Raw genomic sequence first — 14,342 nt, forward strand, 5'->3', positions numbered from 1 at the left:
CAACTAAGATGGCCATCTTGCCACAGAGACATGTTCTATACCTGTTTTTCTTCTATGGTCTGGTTAAAAAAAAATACCTTGTGAATAAACATCTCTAGATAGCCTTACTCAAGGGCAAGTTGGGCCCTGGCTGTACCATTTTCTCATAATGTGTGTAGCTATCAAGAAGCAGAATGGACGAGATCCTATTAAAAGATGGCTTCCAGAAGATTACAAACTGTCTGAGCTTTGGACTTGCTCCTAGAGCGAGGATGCTGCAGGCTCATTCAGACGTTTCAAGTAAAGTCATAACATGAATACATTTGTACCTTTGAAGCAAATCTCTCTAGCAACATGCATCCAAGCTGTAATCCCATAATTAGTTCACAGAGCCTGGGGGCAGGGGGACTGTTGTTGCCATGAGATGTTTCAATGCTTCCTTTCAAAGCCAGTGACATCAGATGGCCTATTAAGTGATCCAATTTCATAGGCAATGCTTTATAGGAGGCAGTTTTCTATAACCAGTGTAAGGTCACTGAGCCCTCACTGTAGTTGGGGTTATTGCTGTCCTTATGGTGGATCTCTATAGGCATTTTGTCTTACTGCTAAGATGCTCATTACTCCATTGTTCAAGTGCTTCCCCGCATCTGTCAGCTCCATCTTCTGCAGAGAAACATCACATGTTAAGCAGGTGTGTAAACACATGTTCAATGAATGATTAGAGCATTGAGCTGGGAGCCTTCTAGAAGATCATGTACTACATGCCGTAAGATCTAGAGGGATCCAGTTTGATCTATGCAGTGGGCATTATGAATCCCTAGCAATCTGAGAGCTCTGACGATGAGCTACAATCCTCCAAAGACGGTGCTTTGAGGTCTAGCAGTGTAGCTCAGTGGTAGAACACTTGACTAACATGAGCAAGGCATTATGCTTAGTCCCCGCCTCTACAAACAAGCTTTAGAAGCTACAGGGTTTCACATGAATGCAAGCTGACATCCACTTTCCTTAGCATTAACATCATACCTGAACAGGCTATGGAAATAAATAAGTGATTTGCCTTTGTGATGTTTTGCAGCTCTATCTTTCTCTGAGTGTCACATGCTTGGTATCCAGGCAACATACTGCCTCCATTTATCCCTGCGAGGTCCAAAATTAAAAATAGATCGTGTTGCTGTGTTCTGAATCTAAGCCCATATTAAGCCTCTACTGAAGGAGCCAAAGGTTTCCCCTGGAGTTGGATAGGGGAATGGTCATGTTCCAGTACTTTGGGAACACAGCATGCAGAGCCTGGTGGTAACACTTACGAAGCCTGGAATGCATGAAAGCAGTTAGCTCACTGACGTCTTGCTGGTATCTCAAAGAAAGAAGGAGCCCTAAGGCTTCTGAATTGTGGGGAGAGAATGGCTGGTAGTAGGAGCGCCGCCACCAACATTTCATCCTGAAAACTCTTTGTCATCATGATGACTCGCTGATCTGATAATCATGCACACACCAGGAAAGATTTCAAAGGCTTTACCGAACATCTTGCTGAACATGAAGCCAGGCCTAATGCCTAATGGAAAACATGGCAAATGACGGGACCTTTTCTGCTGGTGGCCTAAAAAAAAGTATATGTCACTGTAGATGCAAGCAGTGCTTTCCATGAAGCTATATAATTATACCCAGGTGCATCCATGTTAAAGCGTCTCAGTTTTGCCCAGAGATTAGAAACAGGGAGCATGTGGGATCCTGACTACGGAGGCAGCCAGACACCGTTCTGTATTAATAACCCCCCTTGTTACCAGCAGTGCTAATGATGTGGTTTCCCAACAGGTGTGTAAGCCTTTGTTCGGCTTGCCTGTGGTTGGGTGAGATTAGCAGCTAATTAAACATTTTTATCTTAGGTCATCCAAAGGAATGGCTCCTTTGGTGCGCCTTCATTTGCTGAGGTCAAACGTCTAGATTTAATAGAGAACTTCCAACTTTGATTCTTGGATCATTTTGAAAAAACAGATATGGAAGCAGCCACCTGCAGAGAGACTTGGGGAAGTCAACTAACTGTACAGCCGTAGAGGGAATCATTGTCCTTGGTCACCAGGCTCAGCTACTTGGTTAAGGGCATTAAGGAACCCAGCTTTTAGAGACCATGGAGTATGGTTGTATGTAACACAGCCAGCTCTGGCTTAAGTCCTAGATCTGCCTCTTCTCCTTGTAGGAAGCTGCTAAACATGGCTGGGTCCATGAAATGGAGGTTGTAATGAAGGACGGAAAACCTTTACCCAAAAATTTGGGGACATGTTTTGGATATAAAATTCAAGAATATTCGCATGTGCATAATGAGGAGGCTTGTGGATAGAATCCAAGACGGAACCTAAATTTATTTATATGTCATCAATTTCCTTAGCCTAAAGACAATTTTGTATGGTGTTTCTAAGCATCTTAATCAGGTGGTAGGCTCTCTCTTAACCTTTGACGGTGACTAGACTGCTGTGCTGCTATGCTCCAGGCCTTGTTTGGTAGTGACCCTCATGGGAATTTGGGTGTGGAATTTTCCATGGTCAGTACCCAGGACCTCTGAGATGCTGGACAGCAGCTCTGCTCACAATGACATTGTTTCACACTGTAGATGACACTACTGATTGTTGCCAATGATAGAGCCTTTTGGATTTTCACATTTTCATGTTGGCGCTGCTTCCCAAGCGTCACCTCCCAAAGTTACTGTGAGAATAAAAGTTATCAGCATCAGTCAAGGGCACTGAGAACCTTGGAAGCACCGTGAAAGTGTGTGCTACGTGCTATGGTCAGGTCAGTAAAATTATCATTACCCATGTCATTATCCGTGTCGTTATCCATGCGGTAACAATAAATGATTAACTTATTTCTATTTATTACTGCGCTATTATTTCTCTCGCCCAGGCACTTAAATTTTAAGAGGCATGAAAAGAAATTGATGTGATTACAATTTCTTTTCTTTTTTTTTTTTTTTTTTTTTTTTGGTCTTGTTCTGCTTATTTAATTAAACACGTCAGTGGGATCCTCATTCCTTCAAGAACTCAAAACTTTACCGCAAACCATAGGAGAAAGGTTGTTGTTTTTGTTCTTCCTTAGAGCAAGAGGACATTATTTTATCCTATTCCCAAGGTTTTACTTCACAAATTTTAGGGATAAAACCCACCATCCAAGTCTGGTAACACACACCCCTGAGGTCTGACGGTTCTGAACAAGGTTACAGATTACCGTCAGCTAGGACTGCTTCCTTTTCCAGGGTGGGGACAGCAAGGAACATGGTGCTGTCTCTGCCTAGACTTGTACACTGTGATAAAATAGTGCTCTCATGGCTCTGGAAAACAGCATCAAGGATCGGCATGGGATGCAAAAATGCACCAGGGCATGCAGTCTGTTAGGACTAGACAGAACATTCTAGGGTGCTGGTTCCTCTGAAAAGTGTTGATCTATGGCTCACCACCCTGAGTGACAAATAGGAAAAGAAGTAGATTTTGAATCTTTGTACAGGGTTAAAATTAAAAAAATTCATCTGTGCCTTTGGAATTCAGCACTGCCAGTACAAAAGGTCACTGCTGACAACTAGTGGTATCTCGGAATGCAGGGAAGGAATATTAAAATTAAAAAGTTGTTTGTTTTTTTTTTAAGGCACTAGATGCACTTAAGTCTCAGTCTTTTGTATCTCGAATCCTATGGTCTTAAGTCAAAGGTATGAAAAGAAAACTGTCAAGACATTTTCCTGTGTTCTGCATGGTCCAACATGTGGGTAGTTGTTCTCAGATAAAGGGTGACAAATGTTCAGAGTGGCGCAAGCAAAATGCTCACATGATGATTTGAGGAATTGCTCTTACATGGTTTGGAAGCTTCTGAACAATACTGGTTGAGTGTGGTCGTTTCAGGCAAAATCAACAAGAGTTAATGTGTTCACCCTATGTTAAACATCTGCTTGGGAGTTCAGTCTTAGGCAACTGAAGATGACAGGACCTTAGGAAAAGAACCAGATATTGGATCCAGGGTGGGCAGTTCTGAAATAGTGCCATATGTGCATGAGGGTGGAATAGCATCCAAACAGACTGAGCAGACCCAAGAGTCATATGCATAGAGATGACAATGGAAGGGTTAATGCTAGACTGTTACCATGGTGACAACTGCAAAGGAGTCTGGGTCATGAATCAAAGTGTAGGGAATTCTTCAGTTACAGAAGATAAACTATGAGAAGCCAGTGGACAAATGACAGAACAGACTGTCACAAAAGCTGGAAGTGGTGCTCCCTCATACAAACAAGAAAAAAATTAGAAAGAGATGTTCTCTGATATTTAAAAAAAGGAAGAAAGAATAAGAGAGAGGGGGGATTGGGGATTGGTGTTGGATTTATAAAATATTACCTGGGGGAAAAGAAAGTGTTTCCTTTTGAATGTAATGAATAATCTTTACTCCATTTATTTCATCAGTTTCTCACCCATGAAACCACTGATGTTTGGGGATAGCTAACTCTTAGTGGTAGGGAGCTTTTCAATGCAGTGCAGGATGCTTAGACCCACTTGATGCTTGTAGCACCCACAACACACCAGTTATGATAACAACAACTAAAAACAAAAACAAAAAACCTCTTGCAGACGTTACCAAATGTCTCTGGTTAAGAATCATGCATTTAACTTATTTATTGTTTTCTGCTGTGGTTTGTGGCTCTGCATTAGCGCTACCAGACATAAAAATATAGAACATGCTAACCCTTAAGAACAATGTACCAAGGTGCTGGGGAAATAGCTCAGAAAAGTGCCCACAGCACAAGCACAGGGATCTAAGTTCAGATCTTAGGACCTTAATAAAATGCCAGACTCAGTACAACCAGCATCGGAGTGCTAGAGGCAGGATGTCTCCTGGAGCTGAGTCAGTGAACTGCCTAGGTCAGTATCTCAAAACATAAGGTGAATAATGGCCAAAGAAGATATCCAGCATCAACCTCTGACCTCCTCATGCATATGCACATATGCATAGGCACACACACACACACACACACACACACACACACACACACACACACGGGGGGGGTAGAATTCACAGATACAAATGCACACAAAACAGCATATTCTATGGCTAATGAGACATGTCAGAGGTGCAAACCTGATGGCCTGAGTTCAATCCCTGAAACCCATGTATTTAAAAAACCCAGATATAGAGACTGGTGACTACAGGCCCATCACTGCTGTGGTAAGATAGGAGGCAGAGCTGTGAGGCTTAACCAGAAGAAGCCTGCGTGTGCAACACAGTGGTAGAAACAAAATCAAAATCAAGTTGGAAGGAGATGACACCAAGAATGTTGTCTCTGGCCTCCACACAGGCTACCACATGCACACATATGTGTGTGCATACAAAGACACACATAAATGGATATATAAATGGAATCTAGTCTAACTTTGATTGCATTTTGTTTTTTTTGTTGCTGTTTTGAGGAGGTTTTCTCTATCTAGCCTTAGCTACTATTTATGGAACATGGTGTGCACATGTGCATGCATGCATACGTGCATGTGTATTGTGTGCATGCATGCGTACGTGCATGTGTATGTGTGTTTTAAAATCCTGGGTTTGAGTCCCAAGAGTACACATGCAAAAGACAAAAAAACAAAACAAAACAAAAAAAACAAACAAAAACACCCTATTAACATGTGCTCGCATGCACAGATGTATGTGTGTATACACTGATTCCCTAATTTAACAGCATCTCAGTTTCATTATTAAAATATTAAAACATTAGAAAATTTAAAATATCAGTGTTGATAGGCAGTGTGGCACACACCTTTAATCCCAGCACTTGGGAGGCAGAGGCAAGTGGATCTCTGAGTTCGAGGCCAGCCTGGTCTACAGAGCTAGTTCTAGGACAGCCTGGGCTACACAGAGAATCCCTGTGTTGGAAAACAGTTGCTGTCCTAATGCTTCATCCTGTGTCACTCAGCAGTACCGTATCTTTTTTTCACAGAACAATGAATAATAATTTAATTAGAGATCATTGCCAACAACAATAGGCAATTTTTAAAATTAAATTTTGTGTGGACACCAAAAGCTCCAGTGTTGTTTTTTTTTTCTCTATAAGTTTTTGTAGAGAGAAAATATTCTCACTTTTCCGCAAGGACGCTGCAGGGAAAAAAAAAAACAGATTTAAAAAACAAAAAATAGATTCAACTATACTATTTCCCATTGGGTAGAAATTATAATGCTCCTTATTGAAAGTGTTCCAAAATGTTTGCAAGTTCTTAGTAAAATAAAGACAAGAAGTACAATCTCTTAACCTTAGATACATTTTAAATGCGAGATGTCACACATACAAAAATGATCTATCTCATGGTGCGTCGTGGCCGGAATGCCTGGCCTAGGCAACTTAAGAGAGTTGGCTCCTGGTGGCCTATGTCACCAACAAGAGTCCATCTTTCGAAGGTTCTACGTCCTCTCAAAACAGCCACTGAGGCCTAGTGATCAAATTCGTGAGCCTGTGGGGACATTCCACAGTCAGTGTGAGAAGTCACCCAAGGAGAAGGATCTGAATAGATTCTACTAAGCCCCAGCTTCCTGCCATTTGGGAACAAGAAAGTAGCTTCACCCTCCAGTTTGCTGCCTGTCACGGTGAGCAAAGCCCTCCAAGCTAACACGGCACCCTGTGTTTCCTCTGCAGACTGCATCGTCGGCTATTAAAGGTGCTATCCAGCTGGGAATAGGATACACTGTGGGCAATCTCACTTCCAAGCCAGAGCGCGATGTCCTCATGCAAGACTTTTACGTGGTGGAAAGTGTGTTTCTCCCCAGGTAAGAGCATTCCATCAGTTTGAGATGAGTCTATGCTGAGAAAACTGCACTAACATCCTCTTGTTGAAGTATAATTTCTTTGACCCTGCACACGGGATAAAAATACTCCCACATATACCGGTGGGTGTGTGGGTGGGACCTGGGACTCCACCTGCTTTTGCCCGAGAACAGCCGTTTTCTGTGGTGATGGTGACTGTCATCCATGGGCCAGCTGTCATTAGTTGTGGTGGGTGCCTAGTAAACTATAAGAAGGATCATTGGATTTGGTGAGTGGTGGCAAAAAAATCTCTGAGTAAAACCTGCCACGTGTCTTGGGACAAAACAAAAAACAAAACCAAATCCCCATTGCCAAGATTTTTGCTATGCCAAATTTAAAAAAAAAAAAAAAAAAAAAAAAAAAAGAGCTGGGGCTGGAGAGATGGCTCAGAGGTCTCACTGCTGCATGAGGTAGGGGTGGGGTGGCAATGCTTGCCTTTGATGCCAGCACTCAGGGGGCAGTGGCAAATGGATCTCTGAGTTCAAGGCCAGCCTCGGATACAGAGCAAGTGCCAGGACAGCCGGGAGTGCACAGAGAAACCCTGTTTCAGGAAAAGATTCCCCTGGCAGCTCTTACAGAGGGCCTGAATTCAATTACCAACACCCGTATGGCCGTTCATAGCATCTAAGACTCTAGCCCCAGGGGATTCTATATCTTCTGTGGGCCTCAAGGGGCATATACTTAATGCACATCCGTGTGTGCAGGCAACATCCATACCCACAAAACAAAAGCAAATAAATCCTTTTAAAGATAAGTAATTAATTGAAGAACGGAGGGACCCCATATGGCCTTGCATCTGAACTAAGCCAGTGTGTTTCGTACTTTGTGATAACTTTGACTTAAATTTTCTTCAAAAAAAAAAATTGAGAATGCTGCCATTTTGACACCTTGTTTTTAATAACACCAAAGTTATTCATACATTTATCAATCTGGAGAAGAAAAAAAAAACTGCTTAAAATCAAGAAGACGGGGTGGTGAGGTAGCTCAGTGGGTAAGGCGCTCGCCTTCAAGCAAGACTGCCTGAGTTTGATTCCCCAGGACTCACAGGAGAGGAGGAGAAGTTCATGAGCTGTTCTCTGACCCACCTTCACACTGGCAGGTGTGCACACGTACAATATAAATGTAACAGACATGGTAAAGAATACGTGTGGAGGTGGATAACGGTGATGGAACTGCACCCCTGCGTGGTGTCTGCTATTGCTCTAATAAGTAAAAATATTAAAGCCAATTCCACTACTACAGAAAAATATTCTTTGTTCAGTTGAAATGTCACCATAACTACAAGACTTTTCAAAGAAAACGAGCTACCAATAAAGACATGCTTCCTGGGGATGCTCGCTTTGTCTTTATGACTATGAAGATTGTCATAAAGACTTTTCAGACACACTTATGTGTTCAAAATGAGCTGTTTTGTTGTTTATGACTGGGCTTGGTCTCATCAGTCAGGTTCTTAAAACCAGCTCCTAACAATAATCAGCCCTCAGTGCCTCCCCACCCCCGGGCGTGTGTTCCAGCATCCCCAAGCATCTGAAAATCCATCAATGCTGAGGTCCCTTTAAGTAAAGTAGCAAACACACACACACACACACACAATGGTGTATGACCTGCACACATTCTCCTGTATACTTTCTTATTGAGTGTGAATATGTTTGCATCCAACATGTAGAAATCGATTCTGTCTTTCTACCATGTAGATTTTGGGGATCAAACTCAAGTCTGTCGGCTTATCAGCAAGTGGCTTCACCCACTGAACCATCAAACCAGCTCTACCTCTTATTCATAGCATCTCTAGATGACTCATGCTACCTACTACACTGTGAATAGGTGCCCTCTGTGCTACTCAGAGAATAATGACAAGAAAAAATATCCAGTTTGTTCAATACAGTAGACCAGGCACACCACTGGGGAGCCAGGCTAACTGGTCATCCCTTACTTAGAAAATCTACTGTCACGTTTCATATATACCACTTTTGAGTCTTACAGCTTTTAAATGCTAATGTGACATTACAGTACAGTTGTGTGTGTGTGTGTGTGTGTGTCTGTGTGTATGTGTATAAATAATTAAAAAATAAACATCCATTGTGCATCCTTGATACATTTACCTGAAGACAAATGAATTTATGTTACTTTTCCCTGGGTTCCCTCCCTGGATTCAGTTTCTTCATGAGCTTAGCAAAAGAAAATTTCTCATGGCAGGTGTTGTTTTAGATTAAATAACTCCTTGGGTAGGATGGTGTATCCTACCCAATTATACCCTAATTATCACACATATACCCAAATATACCCTAATTATCACAACAGCCAGAGTTTTCTACAAAGTGATGGCTACATTGAGAATCTTGGTTGTGACTATGATTTCATAGTTGTATATATATACATTATATACATGTATGGACATAACATAAATTATATATATGTAAACATATTAACAATTCATACCCAGGTGTAGTGGGACACACCTTTAACCCCAGCAACTGAAAAGCAGAGACAGGTGGATCTCTAAATTGGAGGCCAGCCTGGTCTACATAGTGCATTCCAGGACAGTCAAAGCTATATAGAAAGACCCTGTCCTTAAAACATACAAACAAACAAACAGCGATTCATACATTGGTGGTGTATATGTGTGTACATGTGAATGTATCAAATAGTTCTCCCCATCCTCATGTTTCTGGGCTCATCTGAACATGTGGGTCAGGATAGATGGCCAGGACACGCCCTGGTTGTAAGCACCTGGAACATTCTAAAGTCTCTGGTCTTTCTAAAACATAAGTTTACATCAGTCCTAGAAAATTGCTTGATGTGACACACTTTATTTTTTAACAGTGGTTCATATGTGTTCGCATTTTTCCCACATATATGTCTGTGCAGTACTAGTGTGCCTAATGCCCTCTGAGGCTGAAGGGAATGTCAGCTGCCTTGGTGCTTGTGTCAGAGATGGTTGGGAGCCATCATGTTGGTGTTAGAAATCAGATCTGGGTCCTCTGCAAGAGCAGCTCATGTTTTTAACCACTGAGCTATCATTAATCCAGCCCCTAAAAGTCTGTTTTAATTTATTTCCATGCTAAAGCAACAGAATTGGTTTCCCTTAGCAACCAAATGCATTGTGTTCCTTTTTTATTATTTTTTAAATTGTCCAAAGCTATTTTTAGATGTCACACATTTATTCTGCAGATCATTTCACTTGTAGATGGGCAACGGCCCAGACATTTAAAGTTTAAGGAAGATATAACAGTCCCTGTGCAGTCTCTGATAACGTGGTCATCCAAAATCAAAGTGGATAAGTAGAAGCGTGAGCATTCAGCACCGTGATGAGTTTTCATTACTGCTCAGATAGAGAAGATGTTCTATAACATTTTACCATGTGACCATTAACTTGAGGTGATTTTAATTTATTATATTAAAAGCAAGCTTTAGGTACCAGCTGTCAATCAAGCATGGTTTTGTTTATGTAGTGGGAATGTATTAATGTACAATATATAAAATTAGCTTGCTCTTAATTTTTTGAGACAGGGTCTCACTGTATGGCTCTAGCTGCCCTAGAATTGACTATTTAAAGGAGGTTGGCCTCGAACTCACAGTGACTTGCCTGCATTTGCTTCTGGAGTGCTGAGATTCAAGGTGTGTGCCACAATACCGGCTAGCTTACTTTTAATAACATTCATATTTACCAAAAAACAAAAGCCCATTGGCATATAAAGTAATTAATGACCTAAGATCTTAAGTCACTTAACTCGCATGTAAATGGTAAACCCAGGATGGGAACCCAGTGTGACTGGTCCCAAAGCTCTGTTTCTCTCTATCCGATAGTCACAGCTCTGGAGATGTATTGCTGGCCTCTTTGCCCATTAAAAAAATAAATAAATAATCTGGGGTTGAAGAGATGGCTCAGTGGTTAAGAGCACTGAACTGACTGCTCTTCCAAAGGTCCTGAGTTCAAATCCCAGCAACCACATGGTGGCTTACAACCATCTGTAATGAGATCTGATGCCCTCTGTTGGTGTGTCTTATATATAATAAATAAATTAATTTTAAAAAAATCTATGCTGTGCCTTTCTTCTCTTTTGTAGGAAATAGTGTCACTAATAAAGCTCTAGTCTGGCAGCTATGTTTCAAAAGCTAAGAGTAAAGCTTAAACATCATTCCATTCTTATGAATAATTACCTGGCTTAACACAGTAGTCTGTGGTTAGAGACACGGTGACCTTGTCTCAAATAAAGGGGAGAGCAATGAGCCTTTGAACACCACATGCACACATACACACACACATGCACATACACTCGAATGGGTACACAACCACACTAACAAGTGCACATATCACACATATCACACATAACACAGAGAAATATATTTTTAAAGGAAACAATGTTCACCTCTTCTATCTGGAGGCATACTGCTGTATATGCACGTGTGTGTCTGTCTGTCTGTCTCATTCCCAAGGCAACCTAAGCCTAGCCATTTAATACCATGCAGGACCTGAGCATAGTAATCAAGGAACTGTTCCTTAGGAAATGTCTTATAATTAGTGGAAGCCAAGGTGAGCAACAACATAAGAAGCTCAGAACACACCAAAAGCAAAGCAAATTAATGCAGCACTAACTGCAACATCCGGATTACTGCTTGGAGTTCCCAGCCAAAGAATGAAGGAAACTGATGAAAGGAACATGGGCATTTTTTCTTAGTCCTGACCGTTAAAGGAAATCAGCCCTAAAGGGGTGCATAGCTTTGATGGTGTGAACTAAAAAACAATAAGCAGGAGCCTGAGAAATAAAGAACAGGCCAGACCCTGAGCCTACTGAAAGTCTCCTTCAAGCAAGCATTGCTATTGTTTCTATTGCTCACCGACAGAGAAGAAGGAGGTCAGAGGTCACATTGACTCTTTTGCTTTTAACTTATTTCTACGAGGCTGACATTTATAAATTATCACATGTCCCATAAATCCTGAAGTCTTCCCAGGAGATGTTTAGATGAATGTATTTCCTGTCATAAATTACAAAATGTGGACTGAGGAAAGGTTTGACTGTGTTGGCAGGTCATCACACACGATTAGGAATATTCAGACATGCTCCCTTAGGGGAAACAACAACCATTCACACACACATACACGTGCGCACACACACACCTGTTATCTCAGCACTGAAGAGGCTAAGGCAAGAGGATCATGGGTTCTGGGCAGCTTGGTTGACATAGTTAGTTTCAGGCCAGCATAAAAAACCCCAAAGGGAAGAGCTAGCAAGACGGTTTCATCGGGAAAGGGGTTTGCTGCTCAAGCCTGTCACCATGAGTTCAGTCCCTTAAATGCAAAGGTGGAAGAAAAGAAGCTGACTCTACAGTGTTTTTGTCTGACCTTATACATGCTGTGGCACATGTATACACGTATACACATATACACATGGTTTGTGTGCACACAACTGCACATGAGTGCATACACAATCACAATAATAATAAATTTTATTTTTTTAAACCGCAAAGAATGAAACAACCTGGCAGCTGTTTATGAGCAGTCAGCTTTGGGACCATGCTAAAATGAAAATGGACAGATTTTGCAATGTTTCTGAACATGTGGATTGTGACCCCTATGGGGGTGTCAAATGAACCTTTCATGGGGTTACCTAACACCGTCTGCATATTAGATATTAACATGATTCATAGCAGTAGCAAAATTGCAATTATGAAGTAGCAACAAAAATAATTTTATGGTTGAGGTCACCAAAACATAACTGTATTAAAGGCTTGCAGTATTAGGAAGGTTGAAAGCCACTGCTCTAGATCCTAGGATATTTTAAAAATTATTTCGCATGAGGTCTAGAGCAATGGTTCAGTAGCTAAGAACCTGACAGCTCTTCCAGAGAGCATGGTTTGGTTCCCAGAGTCCACCTGGCAGCTCACAACTCAATAATTCCAATTCCAGGGCATCTAACACTCTCATATGGTCTCTGAGGGTACTTCACACGTGTGGTACACACACATACATTCTAGCAAAACACACATACACATATAATAAAAGTAAGTAAATCTTTTTAAATTATTCCAAATGTTCCTGGTTACAGATATTTACCCAATATCCCAAAAATCCTGGCCAAGAATTACTTTAACTGATCCACACTAAGTTCCAGGTCTTATTGAGACATCATAATACGATTTCACTAGAGAAGATTGACAGTTTTCCAAGTAGGGAAGAGTGGAGAGAGGACGATCCTGTGATAAGCAGGGAATGCCTGCATGGAGTGGTCCCTCACCGTGTCACTGTGTCTTAACCCCGGGGCCATTGGCTATTGTGGAGCTTTAAGACTCCCATGAGCAGAGGCTATATTTTTTCCTAGAGATAATACTGGCCCACGACTAATGGAGATAGCCTTTGAAATCAGAACTGTCTGCTAATGTTCTTTGTCTCTGTCTCGTTTGTGGCTGTTTGAACCGCAGTGAAGGAAGCAATCTGACCCCAGCACATCACTACCCAGACTTCAGGTTTAAGACCTACGCACCGCTGGCCTTCCGGTACTTCCGAGAACTTTTCGGTATCAAGCCTGATGATTACTTGGTAAGAGCCTATCATTTTCCTCTCTGTGGAATGCGTGATGTTATCTTGAACAGCAGCGGTGACAAGTGCCTATCTCTTAGAGACCTCAGGAACATAGCAGATGTTCCAAGTTTTATAATGTTTGTATATTTGGCTTCAAAAATTCAATTTGATGCTGCAACTCATAACAGGTATTTATAAAATCTACTGTGATGGTTAATGTTTAAGTAACTGTAATATTATCACTTCAGATAATTATCCCAACAGATACCTTATAATTAACTTTAAAAGACTTGTTAGTTTTACTGATGAGATTCTGTTCAAATGTCCTCTATTTGATTTGTCTTATCTCAGACCTGCCTTGGCCCACAATTTTATCTTGACCTGCATTCTCAGATGACATTCAAAAGAAGCTAGATAGTTTTATTCTCCATGTCTCTTCCTAAGTCAGTCTCTGTCTCTGTATTCTCTGTCTCTATCTCTGACTCTGTCTTCGAGACAGGGTTTTTTTGTGTAGCCCTGGCTGTCCTGGAACTCAGTCTATAGACCACGTTGGCCTTGCACTCAGAGGGTGACCTGCTTCTGCCTTCAGAGTGATGGGACTAAGTCTCTTTTAAACATATTTTCACGTGTGCTGTCTCTTCACCTTCAGCTGTCTCTCCTCTCTGTCCTCCCTCGGACACAACAAGAGGCATTAACACATCAGCCTATGTGTGATGTGTCCTATAACCCTCGGGTTTATCTCATTCCTGCTCAGAAGGCCACAACACAGTTTTTTGCTGAGAGGAGTGGTTTACCTCATAATTTAATCACTTTTAGTACCTTGTGGTTTTTTTTAAAGTTGTTTTGAAAGGGACCATAGAAGAGATGCCATACTCACTTTTCCCCGTTCTGGATGGTCTTAGTAAGACTCAGGCGAGACCCCGGTGCACTGCTTTTCGGGGCTTTTACAAGTCCCATTGGTTCCTTTGTGCCTCACTGTCCCTCTGAAATACTGGCACCTGTCCCTGTCATTACTGACTCAAGGAC

The 14,342-nt window shown here is 41.6% G+C and overlaps 1 protein-coding gene across 1 annotated transcript in view; it reads left to right on the forward strand.

The window, feature by feature from the left end:
- Positions 1-14,342, forward strand: part of PIP5K1B (phosphatidylinositol-4-phosphate 5-kinase type 1 beta) — a gene marked incomplete at its 5' end in the record, with an annotated part of 133,108 nt that overhangs the window by 30,797 nt on the left and 87,969 nt on the right. The window contains 2 exons of the mRNA XM_080911334.1: positions 6,629-6,759; positions 13,217-13,334. Coding sequence (XP_080767460.1) covers positions 6,629-6,759; positions 13,217-13,334 — 249 coding nt within the window. The remainder of the gene's footprint in view (positions 1-6,628; positions 6,760-13,216; positions 13,335-14,342) is intronic.

Source organism: Micromys minutus (assembly GCF_963924665.1).
Source record: "Micromys minutus genome assembly, chromosome: 2".
Lineage (NCBI taxonomy): Eukaryota > Metazoa > Chordata > Mammalia > Rodentia > Muridae > Micromys > Micromys minutus.